Consider the following 18,801-nt stretch of genomic DNA (forward strand, 5'->3'; position numbering starts at 1 on the left):
GGCTGCACCGGCGGAGACACTCTGAAGGCCGGCTGCACCGGCGGAGACACTCTGAAGGCCGGCTGCACCGGCGGAGACACTCTGAAGGCCGGCTGCACCGGCTGGAACACTCTGAAGGCCGGCTGCACCGGCGGCGGCGTAGACAGTCTGTAGGCCGGCGGGGTCGTCCTCGACCCGCGCTGGAGATGCGGCGGCGGGGTCGTCCTCGACCCGCGCTGGAGATGCGGCGGCGGCGGAGTCAGAGGTAGTGTCGACCCGCTCGGAGATGTCGTCCCACCCGGAGTCGTCGTCCTCGACCCGCTCAGAAGCTACTGCTGCGGAGTCGAAGGCGGGGTCGACAGCGTCAACCTGCTCAGAGGCGAAGGCTGAGGTGGCGGCGTCGACCCACTCGGGAACGAAGACTGTGGTGGCGGCGTCGACCCGCTTGGGAACCGAGGCTGAGGTGGCGGCGTCGACCCGCTCGGGAACCGAGGCTGAGGTGGCGGCGTCGACCCGCTCGGGAACCGGGGCTGAGGTAGCCTAACCCTAACCCTAACCCATGGCCTTAAAAAGTTTTAAATTTGGGCAAAAGGTATTATTTTTTAAAACGAGGTATTATTTTTTTTAGACAATGAGGTGTTTCATTTTGATCAAAAAATAAACATAAATAAAATAAAGCATATCTTGCTTGCAAAATTCTATACCGGAACGTTCGTCAGTCGCTCACGTCGACGTCATAGCAATGCATTCATTGGTCGTTAGAGAGCTGAAATCCTCCGCGTGCGCACTGAGTACATAGCTGACTTAGCTGCTGCAATGCTAACTTGATTTTCTTGTCCTCATGTGTTTTCGAGTCGTTTCCATGGACGCATCCGCTGCCAAAATGTAGCTGTTCAAACTAAGCTGCCAAAATATTCAAATGTGATTTATATTCTTCCATCTGCATATTATATTTTTTTCCTAATGGTCTTAATGTGTGTTTCACAGGTAAAATGTTTGAAAAAGGATTTATTATGGTCTGAATTGTAATCAACTCTAAGAGCTGGTGTCTAAAGTGTGTGTGTGTGTGTGTGAATGGGTAAAGAAGACTACAGTGTAGTGCTACATAATAATAACAGTAGTAGTAGTAGTAGTAGCCTAGTAGTAATAGTAATAATAATAATAATAATAGTAGTAGTAGTAGCCTAGTAGTAATAGTAATAATGATAATAATAATAATAATATAATAGTAGTAGTAGCCTAGTAGTAATAGTAATAATAATAGTAGTAGTAGTAGTAGTAATAGTAGTAGCAATAATGATAATATTAATACTAATAACACGTTTCATTTGTAAAGTAGCCTACTTTACATTTCTTTGAAAAATCTCAGTGCTGTGAGATAACAGAGGGCAAGAGGGAGAGAAAGACGATTCTGACTCTGTTGAAGAGGTCGGGGGGGGGTTGATTGCACAGGTGGGCTGGTCTGGTCCAACATACAGTTCCTTGTGAAAGTATTCGGCCCCCTTGAACTTTTCAACCTTTCGCCACATTTCAGGCTTCAAACATAAAGATATAAAATTGTAATTTTTTGTCAAGAATCAACAACAATTGGGACACAATCGTGAAGTGGAATGAAATTTATTGGATATTTTAAACTTTAACAAATAAAAAACTGAAAAGTGGGGTGTGCAATATTATTGGGCCCCTTTACTTTCAGTGCAGCAAACTCACTCCAGAAGTTCAGTGAGGATCTCTGAATGATCCGATGTTGTCCTAAATGACTGATGATGATAAATAGAATCCACCTGTGTGTAATCAAGTCTCCGTATAAATGCACCTGCTCTGTGATAGTCTCAGGGTTCTGTTTAAAGTGCAGAGAGCATCATGAAGACCAAGGAACACACCAGGCAGGTCCCAGATACTGTTGTGGAGAAGTTTAAAGTCGGATTTGGATACAAAAAGATTTCCCAAGCTTTAAACATCTCAAGGAGTACTGTGCAAGCAATCATATTGAAATGGAAGGAGTATCAGACCACTGCAGATCTACCAAGACCCGGCCGTCCCTCTAAACTTTCACCTGGAACAAGGAGAAGACTGATCAGAGATGCAGCCAAGAGGCCCATGATCACTCTGGATGAACTGCAGAGATCTACAGCTGAGGTGGGAGAGTCTGTCCATAGGACAACAATCAGTCGTACACTGCACAAATCTGGCCTTTATGGAAGAGTGGCAAGAAGAAAGCCATTTCTCAAAGATATCCATAAAAAGTCTGGTTTGAAGTTTGCCACAAGCCACCTGGGAGACACACCAAACATGTGGAAGAAGGTGCTCTGGTCAGATGAAACCAACAGGACAATGATCCAAAACATAAAGCCAAATCTACAATGGAATGGTTCACAAATAAACGTATCCAGGTGTTAGAATGGCCAAGTCAAAGTCCAGACCTGAATCCAATCCAGAATCTGTGGGCAGAGCTGAAGACTGCTGTTCACAAACGCTCTCCATCCAACCTCACTGAGCTCCAGCTGTTTTGCAAGGAAGAATGGGCAAGAATTTCAGTCTCTGGATGTGCAAAACTGATAGAGACATACCCCAAGAGACTTGCAGCTGTAATTGCAGCAAAAGGTGGCGCTACAAAGTATTAATGCAAGGGGGCCCAATAATATTGCACACCCCACTTTTCAGGTTTTTATTTGTTAAAAAAGTTTAAAATATCCAATAAATTTTGTTCCACTTCACGATTGTGTCCCACTTGTTGATTCTTGACAAAAAATTAAAATTTTATATCTTTATGTTTGAAGCCTGAAATGTGGCGAAAGGTTGAAAAGTTCAAGGGGGCCGAATACTTTCACAAGGCGCTGTATATATATATATATATATATATATATATAAAAAAGGGGCAAAAGAGGGCACTTTTCAATATGAGGCAAAGAGGGCAGGGGCTGAAGCCCCCCTTTAGGTCTATGTGTGCACGTGCATGGCTGCCATTGCCATGTGATAGGTGCAGACATGACACACTGTAGAACATTGAGCTCAACCAACATCCATGCAACACTGAATTCAAGGACTTTCAATGACTTTTTTAGCTGATAATCCTAATTCCAGGACCACCTGATTTGTGGCAGTATTTCAGGACTTTTCCATGACTTTCTAGGATCACTTTTTTTTCTAGGACTTTTCAGAATTTTCAAGGACCGTGGGAACCCTGAGAACTGGAACTGTGTCCAGGAACCCACTGTGTGCCGTCCATACTGAGTTCGTGTCTAATCTGCTGCCTCTATAGTGGAAACAGAAAGACTTAAAGGGGTCAGTCCTTAAAATGCTGCCACGTGAACTGAGTTTCTGCAATGAAAGGCGCTTAATGATCACATCTGTTGACAAAAACCCAGGCCAGATTCAGTTTTCCCATTTTTAATGTTAATTTACAGTCAAACAGCAGAATCGCATGTTGAACCTTCAACCTTCACATCAGACGTCGTTCTGAAAACAGCTCGGTTCCTCCACAGAACACCGTAGGTCTTAATCATGTCTACGAATTACTTTCAAAATGTTCCTTTTATTCGTAAAATCAGTTTTTAAAGTGATGATTAGAAACAGTCACTGACGCTAGCTGAAGCTAATGTGTTTTTATGTGGAATGAGTGCTTCAGTCCAAAACTACTGTCAAAAAACAAAACAAACGTTTCACATGATCACACAAACCTTTTGTTTGAATGGTGACTTTACAATCATATTTTGATTCAGTAACTTTTATTTAGTCTCAACTTTCTATTTCTGTTGAATATTTATTATTTGGTTTGATTCTAATTTGACAGATCAAATGTTTTTCACAAAGCAGATTTAAACCAGCGACCTCTGATGTAAGAGATGATAAAACCGAACACATACGATACAGAAAATAGTACGATAATAATATACATAACAGCGAGGTGCACAGTGAATATTTTATATTAACCTGGTCTCAGTTTGTCATCCAGATTCCACACATCGTCAACTAACAAGTTTTACTTTGATAACATCCGCAGATACCTGCAGACGGAACTCAGGGAACCAAGACGTAACTTCAATACATCAACAGGTTAAACGTACATGAACATCTAGACCACCTGTCTGTGTCTTAGTGGAAAACCGTCTGTCTCCAGCGTTTGTCCGGCGTGAATGGCCACAGACAGTCGGTGATGGCGGAAGCGAACGGTCGCGGCTCCACGCTCAGGTTCAGCAGCTCCAGACGAGAACAGTTCAGCTGGCTGTTGATTGGACGAAGAGTTGAGGCCGCCGGCTGCTCTGTCAGCTGCAGGTGAGACAGAACGTCATCACAAACGGGCTTTTAACGTCACCCACATAAAACCACCTCTATAAATAAAATGTATTATTATTATTAGTATTGTTGTTGTTACTGGAACTACGAAATCCACAAGATACAACAGCCTGGATCTGATTAAAGGGACAAACTGATCACTGCCGATGCAGGTTGATCAATAAACGTATTGATTACAAGTATGAGGTGATTGGACGGATCAATAACCGTATCGATAAACTCACAGGTATCAGGTGATTGGACGGCAGGCTGAAGGACTGGGCGATGGCTACTGCCATCTCATACTTGGTCATCTGTTCTTTACCAGAGAAATGGAAGATTCCTCTGATGGACGAGTCCTGCAGAGAGACAGACAGGTAGTCAAACAGGTGAGTCTCTCTGACACTTCCCTGTCTCTCTGACACCAACCTGTCTTGCTCTCTCAGACAGTTTCCGGCAGACGGCGGCTACGTCCCGTGCGTCGGTAGGGAACCTCTGCAGGCAGTGATCCAGGGTGCAGCTCTCCTCCGTCGCCTCCTGAACTTTCAACCACAGAGACGTCACAGCGCTTTCTGCCACCGACTCCACCTCCCCGAAGAGAACGGGCACTCGCAGCACCACTGCACCTGGAGACAGACAGGTTAGAGACAGACGGGTTAGAGACAGACAGGTTAGAGACAGACAGACAGGTTAGAGACAGACATGTTAGAGAGAAAGACAGGTTAGAGACAGACAGGTTAGAGACAGACAGACGGAGACAGACAGACAGGTTAGAGACAGACGGGTTAGAGACAGACAGACAGGTTAGAGACAGACAGGTTAGAGACAGACAGACAGGTTAGAGACAGACGGGTTAGAGACAGACAGACAGGTTAGAGACAGACAGGTTAGAGACAGACAGACAGGTTAGAGACAGACAGGTTAGAGACAGACAGACATGATAGAGACAGACAGGTCAGAGACAGACAGACAGGTTAGAGACAGACAGGTTAGAGACAGGCAGACAGGTTAGAGACAGACAGGTCAGAGACAGACAGACAGGTTAGAGACAGACGGGTTAGAGACAGACAGACAGGTTAGAGACAGACAGGTTAGAGACAGACAGACAGGTTAGAGACAGACAGACGGAGACAGACAGGTTAGAGACAGACAGGTTAGAGACAGACAGACGGAGACAGACAGGTTAGAGACAGACAGGTTAGAGACAGACAGACATGATAGAGACAGACAGGTCAGAGACAGACAGACAGGTTAGAGACAGACAGGTTAGAGACAGGCAGACAGGTTAGAGACAGACAGACAGGTTAGAGACAGACAGGTTAGAGACAGACAGACGGAGACAGACAGACATGATAGAGACAGACAGGTTAGAGACAGACAGGTTAGAGACAGACAGACAGGTTAGAGACAGACAGGTCAGAGACAGACAGGTCAGAGACAGACAGGTTAGAGACAGACAGGTTAGAGACAGACAGGTTAGAGACAGACAGACAGGTTAGAGACAGACAGGTTAGAGACAGACAGACATGATAGAGACAGACAGGTCAGAGACAGACAGACAGGTTAGAGACAGACAGACAGGTTGGAGACAGACAGGTTAGAGACAGACAGACATGATAGAGACAGACAGGTCAGAGACAGACAGACAGGTTAGAGACAGACAGACAGGTTGGAGACAGACAGGTTAGAGACAGGCAGACAGGTTAGAGACAGACAGGTTAGATACAGACAGGTCAGAGACAGACAGACATGATAGAGACAGACAGGTTAGAGTCAGACAGACAGGTTAGAGACAGACAGACAGGTTAGAGACAGACAGACAGGTTAGAGACAGACAGGTTAGAGACAGACAGGTTAGAGACAGACAGACATGATAGAGACAGACAGGTCAGAGACAGACAGACAGGTTAGAGACAGACAGGTTAGAGACAGGCAGACAGGTTAGAGACAGACAGGTTAGAGACAGACAGACATGTTAGAGACAGACAGGTTAGAGACAGACAGACAGGTTAGAGACAGACAGACAGGTTAGAGACAGACAGGTTAGAGACAGACAGACATGATAGAGACAGACAGGTTAGAGACAGACAGGTTAGAGACAGGCAGACAGGTTAGAGACAGACAGACAGGTTAGAGACAGACAGACAGGTTAGAGACAGACAGGTTAGAGACAGACAGACATGTTAGAGACAGACAGACATGATAGAGACAGACAGGTTAGAGACAGACAGACGGAGACAGACAGACGGAGACAGACAGGTTAGAGACAGACAGACATGTTAGAGACAGACAGACAGGTTAGAGACAGACAGACAGGTTAGAGACAGACAGACATGTTAGAGACAGACAGACAGGTTAGAGACAGACAGACATGATAGAGACAGACAGACATGATAGAGACAGACAGGTTAGAGGGAGACAGACGGAGACAGACAGGTTAGAGACAGGCAGACAGGTTAGAGACAGACAGACAGGTTAGAGACAGACAGACGGAGACAGACAGGTTAGAGACAGACAGACAGGTTAGAGACAGACAGACATGTTAGAGACAGACAGACATGATAGAGACAGACAGGTTAGAGACAGACAGACGGAGACAGACAGGTTAGAGACAGACAGACAGGTTAGAGACAGACAGACAGGTTAGAGACAGACAGACATGATAGAGACAGACAGACATGATAGAGACAGACAGGTTAGAGGGAGACAGACGGAGACAGACAGACAGGTTAGAGACAGGCAGACAGGTTAGAGACAGACAGACAGGTTAGAGACAGACAGGTTAGAGACAGACAGACAGGTTAGAGACAGACAGACATGTTAGAGACAGACAGACATGATAGAGACAGACAGGTTAGAGACAGACAGACGGAGACAGACAGGTTAGAGACAGGCAGACAGGTTAGAGACAGACAGGTTAGAGACAGACAGACATGATAGAGACAGACAGGTTAGAGACAGACAGGTTAGAGACAGACAGACAGGTTAGAGACAGACGGAGACAGACAGACAGGTTAGAGACAGACAGGTTAGAGACAGACAGATGGAGACAGACATGTTAGAGACAGACAGACAGGTTAGAGACAGACAGACATGTTAGAGACAGACAGGTTAGAGACAGACAGACATGTTAGAGACAGACAGGTTAGAGACAGACAGACATGATAGAGACAGACAGGTTAGAGGGAGACAGACAGGTTAGAGACAGACAGACATGTTAGAGACAGACAGGTTAGAGACACACAGACGGAGACAGACAGGTTAGAGACAGACAGACAGGTTAGAGACAGACAGGTTAGAGACAGGCAGACAGGTTAGAGACAGACAGGTTAGAGACAGACAGGTTAGAGACAGACAGACAGGTTAGAGACAGACAGACGGAGACAGACAGGTTAGAGACAGACAGACATGATAGAGACAGACAGGTTAGAGACAGACAGGTTAGAGACAGACAGGTTAGAGACAGACAGACAGGTTAGAGACAGACAGACGGAGACAGACAGGTTAGAGACAGACAGACAGGTTAGAGACAGACAGACATGTTTGAGACAGACAGACAGGTTAGAGACAGACAGGTTAGAGACAGACAGACGGAGACAGACATGTTAGAGACAGACAGACATGATAGAGACAGACAGACAGGTTAGAGACAGACAGACATGTTAGAGACAGACAGACAGGTTAGAGACAGACAGGTTAGAGACAGACAGACATGATAGAGACAGACAGACAGGTTAGAGACAGACAGACATGTTAGAGACAGACAGACAGGTTAGAGACAGACAGACATGATAGAGACAGACAGGTTAGAGGGAGACAGACGGAGACAGACAGACAGGTTAGAGACAGACAGACATGTTAGAGACAGACAGACATGTTAGAGACAGACAGGTTAGAGACAGACAGACATGATAGAGACAGACAGGTTAGAGACAGACAGACGGAGACAGACAGGTTAGAGACAGACAGACAGGTTAGAGACAGACAGACATGATAGAGACAGACAGGTTAGAGACAGACAGACAGGTTAGAGACAGACAGACATGATAGAGACAGACAGGTTAGAGACAGACAGACAGGTTAGAGACAGACAGACATGATAGAGACAGACAGGTTAGAGACAGACAGACAGGATAGAGACAGACAGACAGGTTAGAGACAGACAGACAGGTTAGAGACAGACAGGTTAGAGACAGACAGACATGTTAGAGACAGACAGGTTAGAGACAGACAGACAGGTTAGAGACAGACAGACGGAGACAGACAGACGGAGACAGACAGGTTAGAGACAGACAGACATGTTAGAGACAGACAGACAGGTTAGAGACAGACAGACATGTTAGAGACAGACAGGTTAGAGACAGACAGACAGGTTAGAGACAGACAGACATGTTAGAGAGACAGACATGTTAGAGAGACAGACATGTTAGAGAGACAGACAGGTTAGAGACAGACAGGTTAGAGACAGACAGACATGATAGAGACAGACAGGTTAGAGACAGACAGACAGGTTAGAGACAGACAGACGGAGACAGACAGACATGATAGAGACAGACAGGTTAGAGACAGACAGGTTAGAGTCAGACAGACAGGTTAGAGACAGACAGACAGGTTAGAGACAGACAGGTCAGAGACAGACAGGTCAGAGACAGACAGGTTAGAGACAGACAGACAGGTTAGAGACAGACAGGTCAGAGACAGACAGGTTAGAGACAGACAGGTTAGAGACAGACAGACATGATAGAGACAGACAGGTCAGAGACAGACAGACAGGTTAGAGACAGACAGACAGGTTGGAGACAGACAGGTTAGAGACAGACAGACATGATAGAGACAGACAGGTCAGAGACAGACAGACAGGTTAGAGACAGACAGACAGGTTGGAGACAGACAGGTTAGATACAGACAGGTCAGAGACAGACAGACCTGATAGAGACAGACAGGTTAGAGTCAGACAGACAGGTTAGAGACAGACAGACAGGTTAGAGACAGACAGGTCAGAGACAGACAGGTCAGAGACAGACAGACAGGTTAGAGACAGACAGGTTAGAGACAGACAGGTTAGAGACAGACAGACATGATAGAGACAGACAGGTCAGAGACAGACAGACAGGTTAGAGACAGACAGGTTAGAGACAGGCAGACAGGTTAGAGACAGACAGGTTAGAGACAGACAGGTTAGAGGGAGACAGACGGAGACAGACAGGTCAGAGACAGACAGACAGGTTAGAGACAGACAGACATGATAGAGACAGACAGGTCAGAGACAGACAGACAGGTTAGAGACAGACAGACGGAGACAGACAGGTCAGAGACAGACAGACAGGTTAGAGACAGACAGACGGAGACAGACAGGTCAGAGACAGACAGACAGGTTAGAGACAGACAGGTACCTGGACAGTGTCTCAGCGTCTCCCTTTCCCCCTCCAGTTTGCTTCGTCCGTAGACGTTCAGAGGATTGGGAGAGTCGTCTTCTCCGTACGGAGGATTCCTGCCGTCGAACACGTAGTCGGTGCTGATGTAGATGAACAGAGCTCCACACACAGCTGGAGAACAACGATAGAGATGCTGAAATACATAGTCCGGTTATCGTGGAAACCACCATAGGCCCAGAGTGTCTGAATGTTTGAACATCAGGGTGAGGAAAGAGGAGATCTGGGCTGTTTGAAGTTCATTAATAAACACTTTACCATCTCTACAACTCTAAAAGTGGAAATTAACACCTGATGACATCATCTGATGACATCATCTCATCACTGACCTGCCTCTTTGGCGAGCGTGCTCGTGGCGTGCACGTTCAGATTGACAGCTGCCTCTGTGTGTCTCTCCACAACATCTGGACGTCTCTCAGCGGCACAGTGGACGATCACGTCAGGCTGAGACACAACCAGAGACACGGGTCAGATCCACTTATGGAAAGAGACAGAGCCAGGTTCTGATTGACCCGGGTCAGACCAGAACCCCTCTGAGGGTGTAGAGCTGAAACTCTGTTTAACAGAAAACCTGAACTCAGAGGGAGAAACCGAAGCAGATGTGGTTCAGTTTCACGTCCTGCAGGGTTCCATCACGTTTTCTTACTTTGGTCACAATAAATAATAATAATAATAATGTGTACTAGTACATTCCATAGCTGATCTCTGCAGAGCCTCACAGGGCTCCAGATGGTCTACCTCTAAGAACGCTGAAGAACTTCCTTCCTGGACAGATGCAGGAAACATATCGACAACAACACGCTAGAAAACTGTTAATCAGTGGAATATATTGCTTCTGCTGATCAATGGAGTCGATCATTTCCAACTGACAAACTTCAGACATTTAAACATGATGTTGTATTGATGTGGAGATCTAGCCTCACAGCTAGCCAGGTTCTCCAGGTTCTTCCCACAATCCAGAGACCTGCTGAGGTTACCTGGTGGTTCTACACCTGCGCCACTCAACCCACGGCCTAATGGTACGGCCCACGGCTTACTGTAAGCAGTGAATTTTTTTTTTTTCTTTTAATAGGGACAAAACGTTCCTGATGTGCTGACACCAGAGGAAAATATGTTTGACCTACTGACAACAGGCAGGTAAGTGTTGCAATTGTGGGACTGTACCAGTTGGTGGCAGTAATGCACCAATAGGCTGTTTGCTAACCGCCAAAAACAAGGAAAAGACTCAAAAGAAGAATAATTGAAGTGGAGTTCATGGCTGCCGCCGGTAAAGTTAAACGCAAGTTATGTGACGAACACAGGACATTTCAACAGTCATGGAGGAAGAATTTGCTTTTGTGGAGGTAAATAACAAGCCAGTGTGCCTTCTTTGCCAGAAACAGTCCATCCAAAATGAGCAACTCTCCGGCGCCACCACGACAGCTGTCACAAAGACTTCAAAGTTGACTATTCACCAGGCAGCCATATAAGAAAAGACAGAATATGCAGTCTCACTGGAAATCTTTGTGGTCAACAAACTGTTTGAGATTCAGCTGAAAGTGACAGAATCACGGAGGCATCGTTCAGAGTAGCGTGGAACGTAGCAGTCGGCGGCCTTTCACTGAGGGAGAGCCGATAAAAAGTGTTTTCTGGACTGCAGTGAGTCCCTTTTTGTTACCGTTATTGCAGTACATTCACTCTGTTTCTCCCTGTGCTATTTCTCCCAGTGTCCCTGGTCCCAGAGCTGGATGCTTCAGATCTGTGGTTGATGTTCCACCAGCTGGTCCAGTCTCCATCATGTCCCGACTTCAGGACATGTTTTGGATAAAATAGTTTACTGGCTTGTGTCGTCTGGATGTAAAAGGTTGGATTATGGCCGTTTTTTGTGGAATCTTTTTTTTTGTGTGTAATAATGAACCCGGAAATGTGAGTCGCGCTGTGTGCGTTGAAGCCGTGTATAGAGAACGGATGGATGGATATTCGTTTTTGTCGGACAAATGTGTTTTTCTCACCCGCTGTGGTAATCACATCTGAAAGTGGTTTATACCGGCGGATTCATGAGAATCTAAGCTTTCCATCGGTGTATAGTGTTTGTATAATCGTGTTTGCAGCCGTCGACATTCTTGAAATTCCTATGTAAATTAGTAGGTGTAACCGCCGGCGGAACACCTACGACGCACTGAAGCGTAAAGGGTTAAGCTTATTTGTTGTGATGAAATTGCAGGGAGACAGTGACAACTGCTAAAAAGCTGCATTTTTCCAGCTTGTAGAACACGTTTCAATGCTGTAATTGGCAATATTTATTCTGAAATTAATTATTTAAAGTTCCAAACCATTTCCACAAGCTGGCACACCACCACTATGCATGTGTACTTACCAAATTGCATGACCTAAATATGTAGCTGGTAACTGGAATTGATGGGACTCAGAAACACCCCCACAATTTAATCAGTTGTTCCTTGTATCGTTTCCGATACGTCCACAGTGGTAGATTTGTTGTAGGATCACAATCATGTGATCGTCAGCAGGACGCTGAGGTAGCGTTCACTTGTTGCCATGGTTACCGGTCCGCTATGAATCCTTAACAAATCCGTGGATCCAAACTTTAAGCCGTATCACTGCTGAAGTCTAATCATTTGGTCCTTGTGTCATTTCTGACCGACCCTGAAACTTCATTTAAATCCCTGAGTCTGTTTCTGAGTGATGTTGGTAACAGAGGAAGGATTCACACACGCTGATCGTCACATAACTCCGCCGTGTTCTTTGGTAGAATAAATAATCTAATTTACCTTCATTCTTTCAGAGCTCTAACGGATCTGGATTGCAACAGTTTCCTTCATGGTGACTCATGTGGTCTGCTGTCTGATCATTTCAGCCGTTCTAATATGTTTCATGTTATTTTTCTAAATTGTATCAATTGATGATTTTTTTCTTTTTTGTATTCCACCACAGTATTTCATGGGTGTAAAACAGTTTAGCTCCGCTTTGGTGAAGAACATCAGTGAATTAATTGTTTATCTTCAACGGTAATTTTTGTTGGTAAATGAGAGACATTAGTATCGCACATGTCTGCATCTTCAAACCATAAACAGGAAGTGAATTCGGTGCCGTATGTGCATTACATTTGCGCTGGGAGCTGCTATGATTGGTGGAACTCATGGGAGGCGGGCCAAAATTGTGGGAAAGTTGCGGTGATTGGACAAAATTGCAAGGCTGCACAAAATTTGCGGAGATTGGTTGAATTTGCGCAATCGCAACATCGTGAATTCCTGGAGGGACTGATGCACATTTGGCAGCTCAAATATTTTTTTGGAACTGTTGGGTAGTCCTGTCACTGCAAGGGCTCTCATTTAGACAGTGAGAAAACAGAAAGTGGACAAGCTTTGGCAAGCTTAATCTGAAAGAAAACCTTTTGGCGACAGTCGAGGAAACAAACTTACGTAATAAGGCTTCTCTGGAAACAAGTACAAAATATTTCAGGATTGTTTGTAGAAGGACCGTGTCCTGCTGCGCTCATGTGTCACCGTATATCTATGACATTTTTTGTCATGACAGTTGGCCTTTTTGCTTTTTACTGGAAATGCAGAAAACGGCCACAAAGAGATCTACAAGGCTAAATGTAATATTTTCAACAAAATCTTATTTTACTTTTACAAAAGCCTAATTAAATCGTCTATTGTAGTGTGTTTAAAATATTTTGTTATTGAATATTACCTTCATTATTTAAATGCCTTTTACATATTTCAGTCATATTAAATTAGGAATTTTAGGTTCCGGCCCATGCAAACACAGGTATTTTTCTATGTGGCCCACAAGCAACGCTAAGTCAAGTAACCCTGTTCTAAACTGTCTGTAGTCTGTCAGTGAATGTGAGTGAGTCTGTCTGTCTGTGTAGCCCTTTGATAGACTGTTACCTGTCCAGGTGAACCTGTCTTCACTTTAACTCAGCAGGGATAGACTCCAGCCCCAAACAGAGGAGCAGGGAGTTGGAGATCCATTCAGTGTCTAGTACAGTGTGTAGTACAGTGTGTAGTACCTTGTACTCATGCAATAGTCCTCTGACCGCTTCCTCATCAGTGAGGTCACAGCGGAGGAGGCGGGGCCTAGCTCTCCTGTATCCAGTCCCGATGACCAGCCAGCCGCCGTTCTGAAACTCTTTGCACATGGCCCGACCCAGAAGACCTGTTGCCCCGGTAACCAGGACCTTTGGAGATGGGACCACCTCCTCCTGCAGTACACACAGAGTACAAACATCAGTACACACACAGAGTACAAACATCAGTACACACACAGAGTACAAACATCAGTACACACACAGAGTACAAACATCAGTACACACACAGAGTACAAACATCAGTACACACAGAGTACAAACATCAGTACACACAGAGTACAAACATCAGTACACACACAGAGTACAAACATCAGTACACACACAGAGTACAAACATCAGTACACACAGAGTACAAACATCAGTACACACAGAGTACAACATCAGTACACACACAGAGTACAAACATCAGTACACACACAGAGTACAAACATCAGTACACACACAGAGTACAACATCAGTACACACAGAGTACAAACATCAGTACACACAGAGTACAAACATCAGTACAAGAGCTGGGATTACTGGGTCAATATATAATTGAGGGACTTTAGAAGTCCATGGGATATATCTTGCATAAATTTTTATTTAGAGAAAATAACTAAGATTATGTCTTTTCAAATTCCATAATTATTTATTATAGAAAAAAATCACTTATTAAAAATGACTGGATATCACAAAATGTTAATTAAGTTACGTCCAAATTTAATAACAACCACCTTCTAACTAGGTAAACAATAAAAAAATGATATTATTCAAAAATAGTTTGGATTATGTTCTTTTTATTAAGTTGAGATAATCATGACAGATATTTATTTTTGGCAACATATCACATTTTATATAGAAAATAACTTGCATCTGTGTCTCTGTGACTGTCAGCTAAGTTACTCATTACAAAAACTCCTCTCCAGGAAGTGTGTTAATTCCAGATCACATGACCTGCTCCACATGACGTCATTTCCTCCTGAAGAAAAGACTGGAAGACTCCAAGGCTCATTCTTTCTCCTCTTTCTGAGTTATTATTAAGTCAAGTGTGGATTCTCACATGTCAACTAAGCTACCACAATATCTCTATAAAAGAAGAAAAAAGTTTACGTTTCAATTTTATTAAAACATACATACAATATTTAGAAGAATCTTTCTCTAAAATGCCATGTGGTGTTTGGTTAAAGGCAGTCAAGTTGGTTTTTGGCCTGAAAACAGTAAAAATGTCACTGTACGTCACTGTGGGTCACTGTGGGTCACTGTGGGTCACTGTGGGTCACTGTACGTCACTGTACGTCACTGCGGGTCACTGCGGGTCACTGTACGTCACTGTACGTCACTGTACGTCACTACGGGTCACTGCGGGTCACTCCGGGTCACTGGACGTCACTGTACGTCACTGCGGGTCACTGTACGTCACTGCGGGTCACTGTACGTCACTGTTACGTCACTGTGGGTCACTGTGGGTCACTGTGGGTCACTGTACGTCACTGTACGTCACTGTGGGTCACTGTACGTCACTGTACGTCACTGTACGTCACTGTACGTCACTACGGGTCACTGTACGTCACTGTGGGTCACTGTACGTCACTGTACGTCACTGTGGGTCACTGCGGGTCACTGTACGTCACTGTACGTCACTGTACGTCACTGTGGGTCACTGTACGTCACTGTACGTCACTGTGGGTCACTGTGGGTCACTGTGGGTCACTGTGGGTCACTGTACGTCACTGTACGTCACTGTACGTCACTGTACGTCACTGTACGTCACTGTGGGTCACTGTACGTCACTGTGGGTCACTGTACGTCACTGCGGGTCACTGCGGGTCACTGCGGGTCACTGTACGTCACTGTACGTCACTGTACGTCACTGTACGTCACTGCGGGTCACTGTACGTCACTGTGGGTCACTGTGGGTCACTGTGGGTCACTGCGGGTCACTGCGGGTCACTGCGGGTCACTGTACGTCACTGTACGTCACTGTGGGTCACTGTGGGTCACTGTGGGTCACTGTGGGTCACTGCGGGTCACTGTGGGTCACTGCGGGTCACTGTGGGTCACTGTGGGTCACTGTGGGTCACTGTACGTCACTGTGGGTCACTGTACGTCACTGTGGGTCACTGTGGGTCACTGCGGGTCACTGCGGGTCACTGCGGGTCACTGCGGGTCACTGTGGGTCACTGTACGTCACTGTGGGTCACTGTGGGTCACTGTGGGTCACTGCGGGTCACTGCGGGTCACTGCGGGTCACTGTGGGTCACTGCGGGTCACTGTGGGTCACTGCGGGTCACTGTACGTCACTGTACGTCACTGTGGGTCACTGTGGGTCACTGCGGGTCACTGTGGGTCACTGCGGGTCACTGCGGGTCACTGTGGGTCACTGCGGGTCACTGTACGTCACTGTGGGTCACTGTGGGTCACTGTGGGTCACTGTACGTCACTGTACGTCACTGGACGTCACTGTACGTCACTGCGGGTCACTGCGGGTCACTGCGGGTCACTGTACGTCACTGTACGTCACTGTACGTCACTGCGGGTCACTCCGGGTCACTGTACGTCACTGTACGTCACTGCGGGTCACTGTACGTCACTGCGGGTCACTGTACGTCACTGCGGGTCACTGCGGGTCACTGTACGTCACTGTACGTCACTATGGGTCACTGCGGGTCACTCCGGGTCACTGTACGTGACTGTACGTCACTGCGGGTCACTGTACGTCACTGCGGGTCACTGTACGTCACTGTACGTCACTGTGGGTCACTGTGGGTCACTGTGGGTCACTGCGGGTCACTGTACGTCACTGTACGTCACTGTACGTCACTGTACGTCACTGTGGGTCACTGTGGGTCACTGTGGGTCACTGTACGTCACTGTACGTCACTGTACGTCACTGTGGGTCACTGTGGGTCACTGTACGTCACTGCGGGTCACTGCGGGTCACTGTACGTCACTGTACGTCACTGTACGTCACTGTACGTCACTGTGGGTCACTGTGGGTCACTGTACGTCACTGTGGGTCACTGTGGGTCACTGTGGGTCACTGTCCTCCTCCCCCTTGCCCTCTTCTGTCCTTCTCAACCCGCCCGGCCAGCAGGCAGATGGGTCCCCCCTATATAGAGCCGGGTTCTGCTCGAGGTTTCTTCCCTGTTAAAAGGGTGTTTTTCCTTGCCACTGTCGCCTTTGGGCTTGCTCTGGGGGTCAGGCATTTGGGTTCTGTAAAGCGTCTTGAGACGAGTTGACTGCAATTGACGCTATATAAATAAAAATTGAATTGAATTGAATTGAATTGTGGGTCACTGTACGTCACTGCGGGTCACTGCGGGTCACTGCACGTCACTGTACGTCACTGCACGTCACTGTACGTCACTGTACGTCACTGTGGGTCACTGCGGGTCACTGCGGGTCACTGTACGTCACTGTACGTCACTGTACGTCACTGCGGGTCACTGTACGTCACTGCGGGTCACTGCGGGTCACTGTGGGTCACTGTACGTCACTGCGGGTCACTGTACGTCACTGCGGGTCACTGTGGGTCACTGCGGGTCACTGTACGTCACTGCGGGTCACTGTACGTCACTGCGGGTCACTGTACGTCACTGCGGGTCACTGTACGTCACTGCGGGTCACTGCGGGTCACTGTGGGTCACTGTGGGTCACTGCGGGTCACTGTACGTCACTGTACGTCACTGCGGGTCACTGTACGTCACTGCGGGTCACTGTACGTCACTGCGGGTCACTGTACGTCACTGCGGGTCACTGCGGGTCACTCGGTTGTAGCTCTACTGTGCTGCAGATTAACATCAGGACTTTGGTAGGCAACGTCTTGTTGAGAGGTTTGCAGATTTAGTCAATAACAACATGTGTCCAGATGTTTCCGCCTGAATCTCTGACTGATCAATAATCTATTCTATTGGAGTATGGATCACATGCTGACTGTTTAATCTTCTAATAATATATTCTATTGGAGTATTTATCACATGTTGACTGTTTTAATCTTCTGTCAGACTCCAAACCACCCAACTGATCGATCACATTCTGTTTAAACTGATCCATCAATCAGGCTACGTGTAGCTCCTCCTCTGCTGTCCAGGTGCACCTGTGTTTCCAGGAGCTGCTGTTAGCCGTTAGCTCTGTACAGGTGAATTTTACCTGAACCAGCTGCACGTGCCCCGGACTAAAGCGGATCCTCAGCTCTGCGCCTGATCGGTTCATCTCCGTCCTCATCTGATTCTACACGGTTCTGGCATTAAATATTGATCCAAATCGATCAATCCCACCGTCTCTGATCTTTAATGCGCACTTTGCTCTGTCTGCGCCTCTTCCGGTTGGTCAGCTGTTTGCCGTAAAGCAGCTGTCGCAACGATGCTAGCTGTTAGCATGCAGGCTAACCGCCCTCAGAAGAGCTAAACGAGCTAAATAAAAATATTTTATTAAAATGAGCTAAAATAACAGCGAGACTATAGTAACCGAGCTGAAATAAAGAGCTTATTAAAACGAGCTGAAATAAAGAGATTTATTTAAAGGCTGACTGAGTTCCTCACATCTCCTGTCCGACCACAAACAGCAGAGAATAAATTTACCTGAGAAGCTGAGAACTGAAAGCCCGGCATCTGGTCCGAATCTGGCAACAGACAAGACCAGTAGAACCAGCAGGAACCAGTTCAGGACCAGCTCAAATACTCCCGCTGGCTTCAGAATGATATGATATGATATGATGTGATTGTGATTGTGCTGCTGCTGTTTCTTCTTCTTCTTCTTCTTCTACTTCTTCTTCTTCTCATTCCGCCCCCTACAGGACAGAGTGCAGCATGACAGATTATTTCCGGATCGTGTCTCCTAAATATTTAAATTGAACCTGTGGCGTTACCATGGTTACCTTCATGTCTGTCTGAGCCTCTTCCATCCACCAACACACTGTTTATCGGACAGAACAGACTTTATTGGTTGTCACGTTCCAGCAGCTGGAATCAGACGAGGCAGAAAGAAGCACAAGAATAAAAAAATAAAGATGAAATAATAAAACTGGTGTCATGGAGACGG

At 46.2% G+C, this 18,801-nt stretch overlaps 1 protein-coding gene and 1 long non-coding RNA gene across 13 annotated transcripts; one reads left to right on the plus strand and one right to left on the minus strand.

The window, feature by feature from the left end:
• Nucleotides 1-3,353: 3,353 nt before the first annotated feature.
• mat2b (methionine adenosyltransferase II, beta) lies at nt 3,354-18,528 on the minus strand. Of its 2 annotated transcripts, none has more exons than XM_022220593.2 (7): nt 18,342-18,528; nt 13,702-13,893; nt 10,016-10,130; nt 9,648-9,800; nt 4,684-4,880; nt 4,500-4,613; nt 3,354-4,248 (listed from the first exon to the last, which is right to left on the minus strand). In XM_022220593.2, the coding sequence occupies exons 1-7, from the start codon at nt 18,369-18,371 to the stop codon at nt 4,075-4,077; spliced, it is 975 nt and encodes a 324-aa protein (XP_022076285.1). In that variant the 5' UTR covers nt 18,372-18,528; the 3' UTR covers nt 3,354-4,074. The 2 variants fall into 2 exon arrangements, with proteins under 2 accessions (XP_022076285.1, XP_022076284.1); XM_022220592.2 differs by lacking the exon at nt 18,342-18,528 and adding an exon at nt 17,911-18,109.
• LOC127530587 (uncharacterized) lies at nt 4,884-9,654 on the plus strand. Of its 11 annotated transcripts, XR_007937229.1 has the most exons (6): nt 4,890-4,975; nt 5,092-6,417; nt 6,500-7,757; nt 8,960-9,148; nt 9,330-9,348; nt 9,562-9,654. It is a non-coding gene; the product is annotated as an uncharacterized LOC127530587 (long non-coding RNA). The 11 variants fall into 11 exon arrangements; XR_007937223.1 differs by lacking the exons at nt 8,960-9,148; nt 9,330-9,348; nt 9,562-9,654 and adding an exon at nt 8,146-8,953; XR_007937225.1 differs by lacking the exons at nt 8,960-9,148; nt 9,330-9,348; nt 9,562-9,654 and adding an exon at nt 8,228-8,953.
• Nucleotides 18,529-18,801: the final 273 nt, after the last annotated feature.

This window comes from Acanthochromis polyacanthus, chromosome 17 (assembly GCF_021347895.1).
Source record: "Acanthochromis polyacanthus isolate Apoly-LR-REF ecotype Palm Island chromosome 17, KAUST_Apoly_ChrSc, whole genome shotgun sequence".
Taxonomy (NCBI): Eukaryota; Metazoa; Chordata; class Actinopteri; family Pomacentridae; genus Acanthochromis; species Acanthochromis polyacanthus.